Source organism: Doryrhamphus excisus, chromosome 14, assembly GCF_030265055.1.
Source record: "Doryrhamphus excisus isolate RoL2022-K1 chromosome 14, RoL_Dexc_1.0, whole genome shotgun sequence".
Taxonomy (NCBI): domain Eukaryota; kingdom Metazoa; phylum Chordata; class Actinopteri; order Syngnathiformes; family Syngnathidae; genus Doryrhamphus; species Doryrhamphus excisus.
In genome coordinates, this window is record NC_080479.1 from 18,383,571 (window position 1) to 18,398,187 (window position 14,617).

A 14,617-nucleotide genomic window follows, 5' to 3' on the forward strand; every position below is an offset into this window, starting at 1 on the left:
ATGTGAGGGTGCAAAGTTGGAATTTGATATGAATGAATTAATAATAGGCTGCACGGCGGTCGAGTGGTTAGCGCGCAGAACTCACAGCTAGGAGTTCAATCGAGTTCAATCCCACCCTTGGTCATCTCTGTGTGGAGTTTGCATGTTCTCCCCGTGCATGTGTGGGTTTTCACATCCGGGTACTCCGGTTTCCTCCCACATTCCAAAAACATGCTAGGTTAATTAGCCACTCCAAATTGTCCATAGGTATGAATGTGAGTGTGAATGGTTGTTTGTCTATATGTGCCCTGTGATTGGCTGGCCACCAGTCCAGGGTGTACCCGGTTTCTCGCCCGAATGACAGCTGGGATAGGCTCCAGCACCCCCGTGACCCTCATGAGGATAAGCGGTAGAAAATGAATGAATGAATTAATAATATTTTTTTTTATCTCTATGATAACTTTTAATGTATTTTTTAAGATTGTTATGAAACCAACTTTCGCAGTTGTTCGTTTGGAATGCAGTGAAATTACGACACCTGCTGGTCACAAAATGAATAGGTAGTTACTTGCACATTTCGTATTTTATTATTATTACATTATTTGTGGATGTACATTAAACACTAACCTATCGATATTTTTATTTCGGCATAAGAATATTTTTTGTTGATGACTTTATTAGAACGGGTTTTAAATCACAAGTATGTTATTGTGTGGAAAATGTATGAAACACTTACCGTGATGACACTTGTTGATATGGCGGCCATATATACAAGAGGCAGTCCACCAATCCGGTGAGAGTACGCCGTTGGTATCACGCATGCGCACTGCGCGGCGCTGCCTGGCATCAACAACACAGTGAAGCCGTCCACAGTCCACAGCAGACAGTCTCTCCACCCCCACCGTCTCTGTGTGTGTGTTGTCAGCCGCTGCACCGTCGACGTCGTCCCGCCCTGCCGGCCGGCTACCGGTGGCTGAGAGGATGTTCGAGCGGAAGAGCGAATGACAGCGAGTCTTCTGGTTGTGGTTATGGCCCAGCGACGACGGAACGGCCGCCTGGCGAGCGAGTGAAAACGGCGGCAGGGTGAGTGAAACGCGGCCGAGATGTGACGTTTAGACGGGGTTATAAGTGGAAGTAGCACACCGCGCTAGCTTCCACCGCGCCGGGGTAACCGGAGGGACGAGCACCGCCCATCCAGCCCAAACATACCCCATCTCTTTCCGGGTAACGTCGCGGGCTTGTCGTCGCTCGCCGGCGGCTGTGTTGTTTAACAAAGACGCCCTGATGATTTCACCACCGGGGCCGCATGGAAGCCGACACACCGAGACAAGTGCTCTGTTGTCGGGGACGTGCGTTCCACTTCCACGCTGATCTCCCAGGGGGAGCCGTCACCATGTGTGACCCCATTATGGAGCCCCCACATCTAGCTTAGCATCTAGCAACATTAGCAGCTCATTAATAACATTTTATGTCTCCTTTCATCTTTTTACCTCTTTTAAAAGCCTGTCTTATCATTATCACCATATGTTTACTAAATAATCATGCTGGATTTATTCATATTCAGTATTGGCCAAATTACACTGAAACATATTCCCAAAAAGGAATTGTGTTCAATAGTATGCTGACTAGCTGTTTAGCTTCCTGTCTATAGTAAACAACAGCCATCGGAGCCACGTCTGGATGGTTGATGGGGATATGAATGCATAACAACCACATCACTACTGGCGTTGTAATGTTTGAAATCATAACTAATAAGATGACCTTTTACTTGACAGCTGCTATTCTGCTTTTACCTCCAAGACTGTTACTATAATGCTTATTAATATTGCAAATATTGCACACCGAGCTGTTTCTACAGCTGCTTTAATGGTTGCATACCTCATGAATATGGCTTTTCATCAAACTGGCCAGTATTACCATTGGAATGACACATTAGATAACAATAGATCACGTTGGAATTATAGTGTGCCTCATCACGTCTTAATTATTATTTATATGGATGTTAGTGTATGATATCAGCATTATTGTGGAATTAATTACTTGTTATTTATATGAATTTTAGTGTATGATATCAGCATTATTGTGGCATTAATTACATATTATTTATATGAATGTTAGTGTATGATATCAGCATCATTGTGGCTTTAATTACATATTATTTATATGGATGTTAGTGTATGATATCAGCATTAATTACTTATTATTTATGTGTATGTTTGTGTATGATAGCAGCATTATTGTGGCATTGATTGCATATTATTTATATGAATGTTAGTGTATGATATCAGCATTATTGTGGAATTAATTACTTGTTATTTATATGAATGTTAGTGTATGATATCAGCATTATTGTGGCATTAATTACACATTATTTATATGAATGTTAGTGTATGATATCAGCATTATTGTGGCATTAATTACACATTATTTATATGAATATTAGTGTATGATATCGGCATCATTGTGGCTTTAATTGCATATTTATATGGATGTTAGTGTATGATATCAGCATTATTGTGGCATTAATTACTTATTATTTATATGGATGTTAGTGTATGATATCAGCATTATTGTGGCATTAATTACTTATTATTTATATGGATGTTAGTGTATGATATCAGCATTATTGTGGCATTGATTGCATATTATTTATATGAATGTTAGTGTATGATATCAGCATTATTGTGGAATGAATTACTTGTTATTTATATGAATGTTAGTGTATGATATCAGCATTATTGTGGCATTAATTACACATTATTTATATGAATGTTAGTGTATGATATCGGCATCATTGTGGCTTTAATTGCATATTTATATGGATGTTAGTGTATGATATCAGCATTATTGTGGCATTAATTACATATCATTTATATGAATGTTAGTGTATGATATCAGCATCATTGTGGCTTTAATTACATATTATTTATATGGATGTTAGTGTATGATATCAGCATTATTGTGGCATTCATTACTTATTATTTATATGAATGTTAGTGTATGATATGAAGCATTGTTGGGATAAAAATGTAGGAACGATTCCACAATGGCTTTCCTTGCTTTGCATGTTAGCATCAGAGAAGGAAACATTCCCAGCACCTGTGGGAATGTCCAGCCTGGATTAAGGTTAACGGGTCAGGTTTAACACTTCCTTGACCTCCACATGAACGCCGTCTGAAGGCGCCTTTGGCTAACGGTGGATAATTGTGCAGCGGTCTCAACAGCCAGACGGAATTCCAAAGTTGCTTCTGTCACATGTATACTTACTACTCTAGTTTGGGGGGGGGGGGGGGGGGGGTTGGGGTCTCGGGGGTGAAGCCTAAAAAATAAAAGGGCGAGAGAGGAAGGGGGGGTACAAGTAGGCCAGCACTTTATTCAGCCAGCGGGCAACTGTAGCTGGCCCTAAAAGAACCTCTTTGTGAGGCCAGACAGATGGCCATAGACTCAACACTGTAATCATACACACACGGCAGCATGGAGTGATGGGTGTGTGTGTGTGTGTGTGTATGTGTGTGGTGTGTGTGTGTATTTGTCAGAGAGAAGGGGAGGTGGGCAAGACGGGAGGAAATGAAGCAGAAGACAATGTTAAAGATGGTGATCATGCCCAGTATGTGACAAGATGCAGGGGGTGCTTTGCCACGGTGTTATTAGCTACGTCAGAGGGATTGTCACGGGGGAAAAAATCTGTTTTGTCTTAAAAGCAGGATTGTTTTTTTTTTCTGAGGGGAAAATAAATTTTAGGAAAATAACAATAGAATAGATAGAAGACTTTCAGCTAAAATGAAAGGAAAGGTATACAAAACTGTGGTGACAGTGAGGATGCTGAGGTCCTCATTGGGAGTGACCAGGATGGATAGGATCATTAAGGAGTACATCAGAGGGACAGTTCATGTTAGAGGCCCTTTATTTCCAAGGCCTCTAACAAGGCCACTGAGGAAAAGACAGGAAGCAGAACTGGAGGTAGCAGAGATGAGGATGCTGAGGTTCTCATTGGGAGTGACCAGGATGGATAGGATCAGGAAGGAGTACTACATGTTAGAGGCCCTTTATCTCCAAGGCCTCTAACAAGGCCACTGAGGAAAAGACAGGAAGCAGAACTGCAGGTAGCAGAGATGAGGATGCTGAGGTTCTTATTGGGAGTGACCAGGATGGATAGGATCAGGAAGGAGTACATCAGAGGGACAGTACATGTTAGAGGCCCTTTATCTCCAAGGCCTCTAACAAGGCCACTGAGGAAAAGACAGGAAGCAGAACTGGAGGTAGCAGAGATGAGGATGCTGAGGTTCTTATTGGGAGTGACCAGGATGGATAGGATCAGGAAGGAGTACATCAGAGGGACATTACATGTTAGAGGCCCTTTATCTCCAAGGCCTCTAACAAGGCCACTGAGGAAAAGACAGGAAGCAGAACTGGAAGTAGCAGAGATGATGATGCTGCGGTTCTCATTGGGAGTGACCAGGATGGATAGGATCAGGAAGCTTCCTGCCATCATCTTTTCCTCGCACGTGTTTGTCTTGATGTTCCTCCACCAACCTTCCAGCTTCTCACGTCCCGTCTTTCCATCTTCCAATAAATGAACCCCCCAGGAGTGCCAAACCATGTTGCTCTGAGTTGTGACCTGAGCCAGCGAGGAGGAGGAGGAGGAGGAAGAAGGGCGGCGGCGGCATCGGCTGGACTCAGCCACACATCCCTGGAGGCGTCCGGCGGCCGGCCATGGGGAACACGGCCACCAAGTTCCGCAAGGCGCTGGTGGGCGGCGACGAGGCGCTGGCCTGGCAGCTTTACGAGGGCAACCCCCAGTTCAGGGACGGCCTGGACCCCAACGCATCCTACGGCGAGCAGTACCAGCACAACACGCCGCTGCACTACGTCTGCCGCCACGCCATGACACGCCTACTCAGGTGACACAATAACCTCTTCATGCTTTCTTCTTCCCTTTCAGTCATAATTTGTACCATGCTAGATGTTACAAGCTAACATTTGCATGTTAGCATTGTTAACACGCTAACTCTAGCATTGTAGCATTTTTTGCCATTTTTACGAGTATCGACATACACATGCTCTTAGTGCTACAGGCTAACATTTGCATGTTAGCATTGTTAACACGCTAACTCTAGCATTGTAGCATTTTTTGCCATTTTTACAAGTATTGACATCCACACGCTCTTAGTGCTACAGGCTAACATTTGCACGTTAGCATTGTTAACACGCTAACTCTAGCATTTTTTGCCATTTTTACGAGTATTGACATACACATACTCTTCGTGCTACAGGCTAACATTTGCATGTTAGCATTGTTAACACGCTAACTCTAGCATTGTAGCATTTTTTGCCATTTTTACAAGTATTGACATCCACATGCTCTTAGTGCTACAGGCTAACATTTGCATGCCAGTATTGTTAACACGCTAACTCTAGCATTGTAGCATTTTTTGCCATTTTTACAAGTATTGACATCCACATACTCTTAGTGCTACAGGCTAACATTTGCACGTTAGCATTGTTAACACGCTAACTCTAGAATTGTAGCATTTTTTGCTACAAGCTTGGTGATGCTAATGTTAGCATAGTAGCCGTTTTTGATGATGATGAATAAGATGAACTCATAGAAACAATTGGCTATCATGCTAAGTGCTAACAAGCTAACAAGAGCTTATTAGCATTTCTAGCATGCTCACATTAGCATTGCAGCATTTTTTTCCATTTTTACGAGTATTGACATACACATGCTCTTAGTGCTACGAGCTTGGTGATGCTAATGTTAGCATAGTAGCCGTTTTTGATGATGATGATGACGATGAACTCATAGAAACACTTGATGCTATCATGCTAAGTGCTAACAAGCTAACGAGCGCATATTAGCATTTCTAGCATGCTAACATTAGCATAGCAGCATTTTTACCCATTTTGTTTTGCATTGGCAGGCACTCAGCACTATCATGCTAGGTTTAGCAGGCTAACGTTAGCATTCTGGAGTTTGATGCACATGAAACACATAATATTTGGCTTAGGAATTAAAAAAGATTCCATAAAAGGCTGAAAGAGCCTTGCTTCTCCTTGATGTTCTGGTGCTCTGGTGCTGTGATGCTATGGTGCTCTGCTTGTGGCCTGGCTGCTGCATCTCCTCCGAGGTGTGTGAAAGCAGAATCCTTGAAGATCCGCAAGGTCATTTCAAGAAAGACCTGAATGGAGAAGTTCTCCACTGGGCAGCAAAAGAGCGGCGTGGAGGAGAAGAGATGGAGCTCAGGCTGAGTGGAGCCGACAATGTCCTGAACTCCGGTCTCTCTCTCTGTCTGTTTGGGGACCACATGTCAATTATCCCAAGATGATTAGCAGAACAGTGCTGCTGGTTTCCTTCTCTCCATAATTCTGTAATTCATAATTCATAATTCTGTCAGGATGCATGTCGCTGGTGGTCATCACCGTTTATCGTCTTCTGTCTCCACAGGTCCTTCTTGTTTAGCAAAGAGGGGAATCCCAACAAGCGCAACGTGCACAACGAGACGTGCCTCCACGTGCTGTGCCAGGGCCCGCTCATCCTTTTGTTGCCAGAGGGGGCGCTGTCGCCGCGGCTGGCCCGCCCCCAAAGGGACGAGCAGCGGCGTGCGGACTGCCTGCAGGTACGCCCGCCCGTCTGCAGAGTAAACGCAGCAAGGCTAGCTTGATATGACTGTTGGTCTTCCCTGCCCCTTAGATGATCCTGAGCTGGACGGGGGCCAGGCTGGAGGGCGGCCAGTATGAGAAGGCCAATGTCAACGCCACCGACAACCATCACAGCACGTGCCTGCACTACGCCGCCGCTGCGGGCATGAAGAGCTGCGTGGAGGTGACCCACTGTCCCCGAACTCATCATCTATATCAATACATGCATACTAAATACCCATGATGTATATATACGTATAACATGGAAGTACATTGGATTTATATATATTTATATATAAAGCAGGGGTCTTAAACTCAATTTACTTGGGGGTCACTGGAGCTCGGGTCTGGGTGAGACTGGGCCCCATCAGGTTTTCAAAAAAACCCCCAAAAAAACGCATTTATTAAAAACAAAAAAATTCAGTAAAAAAAAATCAGAAATAAATAAATACATTAATAATCATAAAACGGCATACTCTTTTTTTTTTTTTTTATTTACAACATATTGCGCAACTGCAGGGTCTTGAGACACATGCTAACTCGCAAACTAGAGAGCTAGCGACCTAAACGGTAGCCTTCAAGTTATTTCCTTTAAACTTAAATAGCCAAAAACTTACCACTTCCACACGGAGTGGGAGGATAACTATTAACAGTTATTTAACCTTTTAACATGAACATTAATCAAACATAATAATTTTTTCTGGGTACATGATACCATACAGCATCCATATCAAACATTAAACTTTCATATCAAGGCGGGGGCCTCAAACTAGTGTCCTGCGGGCCACATTTGGCCCGCGGGCCGCGTGTTTGAGACCCCTGGTATAAAGTATCTGCTCATTGGTCCATCAATGAAACGTGCTGATTGGTCCTGGTCTGGACAACAGCGATGATGTTGAACGTTCCGGCTTTCTGGAATGGCGATAATAAGAAATTTGAATTCAGATCAGATCAAAAATGGCTGCCGTATTCCTTCGTCGGACTCGTCAAACAGGCCGGGCAAGTGTTGAGAAGTTGAGAAGCAGATGCTGACTCTCGTCTTCTCCTCCAGCTGCTCATCCAAAGCGAGGCGGACCTCTTCATCGAGGACGACGACAAGCTGACGCCGTGCGACCACGCCGAGCGCCATCACCACACGGAGCTGGCCCTCAGCCTGGAGTCCCAGATGGTCTTCTCCTCCTCGCCGGCGCCGCACTCCAACGCCGACTCGCGCGCCGACGTGAAGCTACTGCAGCACAAAGAGGTGCCGAGACGAAGACCCCGGGGGGTAGCGGTGGGACTTTGTCGTCTGGCTAACCAACTCCCGTCTCGCTCCCGCAGCCTTACGAGGGATTGAAGCTGCAGGACCTCCGCAGGCTGAAGGACATGCTGATCGTGGAGACGGCAGACATGTTGCAAGCGCCGCTCTTCACGGCCGAGGCCTTGCTCAGAGCGCACGGTAGGTCACGCCTCACCCTCACCCCTCTGTCGGCCGCCCTGAAGCCAAGCCCCCTGCCCCCTTGCACTCTCAGACTGGGACAGAGAGAAGCTCCTGGAGGCCTGGATGTCGGACGCCGAGGGCTGCTGCCAGCGCTCGGGCGTGGCTATGCCCACGCCGCCCCCCAGCGGCTACAACGCCTGGGACACTCTGCCATCTCCCCGCACGCCACGGACCCCTCGCTCGCCGCTCACGCTCACCTTCACCTCGCCGACGGACAGCTGCCTCACCCCGGGAGAGGAGGGCGTGGCCACGGTGACACACCCACCGTGATGATGTTGACGGCTCATTCGGGGATGCTAAAATTGTGAAATGTCTCCACAGTGTGGAATCTGCCTGTCCTCCATCTCCGTCTTTGAGGACCCTGTGGACATGTCCTGCGGACACGAGTTCTGCAGAGCATGCTGGGAAGGGTAACGACACATCATCATCATCATCATCATCATCATCATAAGACCTTTTTCTGGACCGGAAAGCCCACACTGCAGGTCTCATATTGCTCTTCTTCATCGGCCCCAGGTTCCTCAACCTCAAGATTCAGGAGGGCGACGCCCACAACATCTTCTGCCCGGCGTACGAGTGCTACCAGCTGGTGCCCGTGCACGTGATTGAGAGCGTGGTCTCCAGAGAGATGGACCAGCGCTACCTACAGTTTGACATCAAGGTGGATGTATCTCCTGTGTCTTATCATCTCGTTAGTCTGCACACACCTTTTAGTAGCATAAAAATATAGCATATCATTATGGCAATAAAGTTTAAAAAATACAAACATTATCGAAGAAGAAATATTTGGAACTGTTTTTAACAGGAATAATAATTAACAATAATAAATCAGTGGTCATTTTACATAAAGAATAAAACATTGCAATCTAATAAGAACATGTAATTTTTACCAAAATATAGTCCTAATATTATATAGAGGGGAAATAACATCATTTTAGTAGCATACAGTTGAAATAGTAGAATAATTGAAAATAATAATAATGGAAACATATTTTTTAAAATTACAACAACAAAAAAATTGTTTATGGACAAAGTTCAGTCCAAATATTGTGGTCATAAAATCATAATTACAGGAAGAGCATTTACAAAAAAAAAGTTGAAATAGACAGAAAATAAAAAAAAAACAACACAAAAAGAGTTAAGTTGTCTTCTAATGAGAAAAAATTGCAATTTTCTGACAATAAAGTTGTCATAATTGGAGGAAAACTTATTGTTATTGTATTGTACATGGAATTGAAATATTGAAGAAAAAATGTTGTAATACAAACAGGCGTATGTTTCGGAAAGTTACATCATGGCTGAAGTCTGAAGAAAAAAAAAAGATTGAAAGTTGAAATATTAAAAAAAAAAACATCAAAAATTGTCATGTTACAAGAATAAAAAATAAAGTTGTATTCAAATGGAAAGAGATGGCAATGAGAATAGAGTCATAATATATTGAGGACAAATAGCCTCATTTTAGTCGCATGAAGATGAAATATGAAGGAAGTGGTAATATTATGACAAGCAAAGCAAACAAAGGAGTCGCATGTGTTGAAAGGTTTTCAAGGACCAGCATATGACAAACATTTGTCCTTATTCCAAAATGGAATTTCCTTTGTCCTCAAACGCCCCACAACAACAATGTGGAAAATGTACATCCATTCTTCCTCTCCTACGTCTCGTTGCAGGCCTTCGTGGAGAACAACCCGGCCATCCGCTGGTGTCCCGCGGCGCGCTGCGAGAGGGCGGTGCGGCTCACCCGACCCGGCCCGGGAGAAAGCGACCCGCACAGTTTCCCGCTGCTGCCCTCGCCGGCCGTGGACTGCGGCAAGGGTCACCTCTTTTGCTGGTAAAGGACTAAGAAGAACACCGCCGCCGTGCGTGACGCAAACAATGCCTTGCTCAAGGGTTCAGCCACGCTCACACATGCCAGTCGGCATCTGTCTGTGGTGGCTGTCAAATATGGACGCCTCAGCCCCTGCGGCCAGGTCCCAATAGATGGAATAATGAATGAGAAAGTGGTTTATCTTGTCTGGTGTGCTCGGCCAAATGCTCAAACCCCCCCCCGTGTGTGCAGGGAGTGCCTTGGCGAGGCCCACGAGCCGTGTGACTGTCACATGTGGAGGAATTGGCTCCAGAAGGTCACCGAGATGAAGCCGGAAGAACGTAAGTCTTCCTTCCTTCCACCTGCAGCAGCGTCCGCATTGGATGCTTGAAGATGTTCAGCACCTGTGTGTGTGTGCCCCCCCCCCTCCAGTGGCAGGTGTGAGCGAGGCCTACGAGGACGCGGCTAACTGTCTCTGGCTGCTGACCAACTCTAAGCCGTGTGCCAACTGCAAGTCCCCCATTCAGAAGAACGAGGGCTGCAACCACATGCAGTGTGCCAAGGTGTCTGACACATGCTACTATTATTATTGTTGTTATTATTATTATTATGATGATTATTATTATTATTATGGTGATTATTATTATGATTGTTATTATGATTATTATTATTTTGATTATTATGACAATTATTTGTATGAATATGATTATTATGATTATTATGATTATTATAATTAGTATTATTATGATTATTGACTATTATTATGATTATTATGATGATTATAATTATTATTATGATTATTATTATTATTATTACTTTGATTATTATTATGAATATTATGATTATTATAATAATTATGATTATTGACTATTATTATGATGATTATTATGATTATTATGATTATTATGGTGATTATTATGATGATTACGATGATTATTATAACTTATTATGATTGTTATTAATATGGGGATTCTTATTATGATTATTATAATTATTATAATAATTATGATTATTGACTATTATTATGATGATGATTATGATTATTATGGTGATTATTATGATGATTATGATGATTATTATAACGTATTATGGTTATTATTAATATGGGGATTCTTATTATGATTATTATAATTATGATTATTATGACTATTATTATTATGATTATTATTATTATTATGACTATTATTATTATGATTATTATTATGACTATTATGATTATTATAACTATTATTATTATTATTATTATGGTTATTATTCATACATTCATTTTCTACCACTTATCCTCACGAGGGTCACAGGGGTGCTGGAGCCTATCCCAGCTGTCTTGGGGTGAGAGGCGGGGTACACCCTGGACTGGTGGCCAGCCAATCACAGGGCACATATAGACAAACAACCATTCACACTCACATTCATACCTATGGATAATTTGGAGTGGCCAATTAACCTAGCATGTTTTTGGAATGTGGGAGGAAATCGGAGTTATGACTATTATGATGATGATGATGATGATGATGATTATTATTATAATAGCTTGTAGCCTAGATGTTCCTAAAGAGGCTGTGTAGCAGTGCAGGAGAGAGCATGATGACGTCACCATAACGTGAAGCGCGTCTGCGTGTGTTTCAGTGCAAGTACGACTTCTGCTGGATCTGCTTGGAGGAGTGGAAGAAGCACAGCTCGTCCACGGGAGGCTACTACCGCTGCACTCGCTACGAGGTCATCCAGCAGTTGGAGGAGCAGTCCAAAGAGATGACCGTGGAGGTACACGCACACACACACACACACGTGAACAGTACACAAAATTAAGTTGTCTCTGTCCACGCAGGCGGAAAAGAAGCACAGAAGCTTCCAGGAGTTGGACCGCTTCATGCACTACTACACCAGGTTCAAGAACCACGAACACAGCTACAAGGTGGCGCCGTTGCTATGTAAACATCTCCAGCAGCCTTGTTTCTCCACGCGGGAATGACACATGCTTCCGTGTGTGTGTGTTGGCAGCTGGAGCAGAAACTGCTGAAGACGGCCAAGGAGAAGATGGAGCAGCTGAGCAGAGCCTTCATCGGCCGTGAGTCACCTTCACATTAAAAGCGCCTTTGCACCGCACTGAAAGATACTGTCATTCCGACAGGAAACAGGAAGTTGTTGTTCCATCACTAGATAATAACGTCCCAAGAAGGAGGCCTTGAGGCGTGGAAGGGGTTTCTATTTGGACAACTTCCTGCGTTTACTTTTTTTATTTTTTTTTTACTTGGCAACCTTGTAGAATTCCAGGAATGTTTCCGTTCTACTTTGCAGTCTTCCCATAATGCTTTGGGTGCCATACGCCATGAGCATCACTGCTCATAATAGGACTGCTCTTCACCCTGCAGTGCCACAGTGCCATCTGCTGGTGGAAGGTGTAACAACAAGCCAGTCAGCCACACTGTTCCAATGTAAACATGAACAAATATTGCTAAAAAAAAAAAAAAAAAACGTTCAATTTTTCTGTGGCGGTCCAAATGTTCAGCACTGCTTTTGCCCTTGGAACTGGTTTTTGCCCAGTGTCTTTCTTGTTGTGGGGTCTTTTGTGACCTCCTGGATGAGCCGTGGCTGCGCTCTTGGGGTCATTTTGGTTGGCCGGCCACTCCTAGGAAGGTTCACCGCTGGTCCAGGTTTTCACCATTTGTGGATAATGGCTCTCACTGTGGTTTGCTGGAGTCCCAAATATTTAGAACTGGCTTTAGAAGCAATTTCCAGACTGATAGATATAAATTAATGTCAAAAAACATTTTTTTTGAAATAGCACTGCTGTGTATAGAATATATAAATTATAAAATATTATAAAAGATATATACATTTGTGGACAAAATGATTCTATGAAATTTGAAGTAGATATTCCCAAGTACTTTTTTAACAGAGCAAGGAATTTTCAACAATGCATTTCTGAACATATTATTATTATTATTATTATTATTATTATTATTATTAAATTATTTTTGTGGGGAGCGACACTGTGTTGCCATTTGAAATTATTATTTATTTATTTTTTTTTTATTATTGTATTTTTATAAAATGAAGTCCAAATAAAATATGCAACTATATTAACAAATGTGAAAAAAATATATTAAAATATATTTCTAATAATTCAATGTAATGTTAGAAATACCAGTAGTGTTAAAAATATGTAAACAAGAACCAGCTGGCCATTTTAGCTGAAAGGGTATTCTTCTTCCCGTGCGTCTGTGTGCGTTGGCCAGGTGAGGGCGCTCCGCCCGACACGCGCTTCATCGAGGACGGCGTGAGCGAGCTGCTGAAGACGCGGCGCGTCCTGAAGTGCTCGTACCCGTACGGCTTCTTCCTGCAGCAGGGCAGCACCCAGAAGGAGATATTTGAACTCATGCAGGTACGGCCCCGCACCCCTTTTTTGGACCCGACGGGGACTTGAAAGTTCACGCCCTCTCTCTGCTCTGCTCCCCCCGCCAGACGGACCTGGAGATGGTGGTGGAGGATCTGGCGCAGAAGGTCAACCGCTCCTACCTGAGGACGCCGTGCCACAAGATAGTCAGCGCCGCTCGCCTGGTCCAGCAGAAGAGGCAGGAGTTTTTGGCGTCGGTGGCGCGCGGCGTGGCGCCCAACGACTCCCCCGAGCTTCCTCGCAGGAGGTAAGCACGCAAATACTCGCACAGGACGACACGACACGACGCGGGAAAGGAAGTCAGCACTCTGGTTTCGTTTCAGCTATCCCGGAGGATCCTGGGACTGGGAATACCTGGGTTTCGCTTCCCCTGAGGTAAAAACCTTTCACTTGAACGCAAACAAAAAGCAGTTTAGCACTTTAGCTTGGTCTACTGGTGGCTGGTCCGGGAAATATGTTTATTTACAACATATTGCGCAACTGCAGGGTCTTGAGACACATGCTAACTCGCAAACTAGAGAGCTAGCGACCTAAACGGTAAGCCTTCAAGTTATTTCCTTTAAACTTAAATAGCCAAAAACTTACCACTTCCACACGGATAGGGAGGATAACCATTAACAGTTATTTAACCTTTAACATGAACATTAATCAAACGTAATAATTTTTTCTGGGTACATGATACCATACATACTTTCATATCAAGGCGGGGGCCTCAAATTAGCGTCCCGCGGGCCGCATGTTTGAGACCCCTGCTTTAAAGTAAACCATGTGAACTACATACATGTAGAAATCATCTTAGTCCACGTGAGGGTGCAAAACCCACAGTTGGAATTTGATATTAATGAATTAATAATAGGCTGCACGGTGGTCGAGTGGTTCGCGCGCAGAACTCACAGCTCGGAGTTCAATCCCACCCTCGGTCATCTCTGTGTGGAGTTTGCATGTTCTCCCCGTGCATGCATGGGTTTTCTCCGGGTACTCCTGACTTGCTGTCAGCATGCTAATGCTAATGCTAATTAGCGTCACGCTTGTGTGCGTGCAGATGGGGAGTCGTCACTCTGTGGTCGGAGCAGTGGACCCAAGAGACAGATCATCACAGGTAGACGTTCAAGTTTATGTCGTTGTTATCGAAGATCACCAATTAAACGCTTGGGAACTTCGCAGGATTTCGCCGACATTCAGTACCGGCGAAGGCATCGAGCTCGCCGCCGGGGAGACGTGTTGAATCTGCACAACCTCCGAAGTAGCAGCAACACGCCGGAGAGCAGCAGGCGGAGTGACAACAACAACACAGGTAGACCAGCCGGCCGCCAAC

At 44.0% G+C, this 14,617-nt stretch overlaps 1 protein-coding gene across 9 annotated transcripts in view; it reads left to right on the plus strand.

The window, feature by feature from the left end:
• The window catches only part of LOC131101477 (ankyrin repeat and IBR domain-containing protein 1-like), a 39,999-nt gene that overhangs the window by 22,124 nt on the left and 3,258 nt on the right, over positions 1–14,617 (plus strand). For 5 of the 9 annotated variants that reach the window (XM_058046682.1, XM_058046680.1, XM_058046685.1 and 2 more), the window contains 20 exons: positions 905–1,062; positions 4,566–4,880; positions 6,428–6,599; positions 6,674–6,805; positions 7,673–7,864; positions 7,942–8,059; positions 8,133–8,353; positions 8,423–8,511; positions 8,618–8,762; positions 9,772–9,932; positions 10,161–10,249; positions 10,341–10,471; positions 11,535–11,669; positions 11,734–11,820; positions 11,907–11,973; positions 13,145–13,290; positions 13,371–13,549; positions 13,626–13,677; positions 14,345–14,401; positions 14,467–14,596. In XM_058046682.1, the coding sequence (XP_057902665.1) occupies positions 4,693–4,880; positions 6,428–6,599; positions 6,674–6,805; positions 7,673–7,864; positions 7,942–8,059; positions 8,133–8,353; positions 8,423–8,511; positions 8,618–8,762; positions 9,772–9,932; positions 10,161–10,249; positions 10,341–10,471; positions 11,535–11,669; positions 11,734–11,820; positions 11,907–11,973; positions 13,145–13,290; positions 13,371–13,549; positions 13,626–13,677; positions 14,345–14,401; positions 14,467–14,596 (2,491 nt within the window). In that variant the 5' untranslated portion in view covers positions 905–1,062; positions 4,566–4,692. Of the gene's footprint in view, positions 1–64; positions 1,063–3,325; positions 3,807–3,962; positions 4,881–5,760; positions 6,351–6,427; positions 6,600–6,673; positions 6,806–7,672; positions 7,865–7,941; positions 8,060–8,132; positions 8,354–8,422; positions 8,512–8,617; positions 8,763–9,771; positions 9,933–10,160; positions 10,250–10,340; positions 10,472–11,534; positions 11,670–11,733; positions 11,821–11,906; positions 11,974–13,144; positions 13,291–13,370; positions 13,550–13,625; positions 13,678–14,344; positions 14,402–14,466; positions 14,597–14,617 lie in introns of those variants that run through there. The other 4 variants (XM_058046686.1, XM_058046688.1, XM_058046687.1 and 1 more) reach the window with 4 other exon arrangements.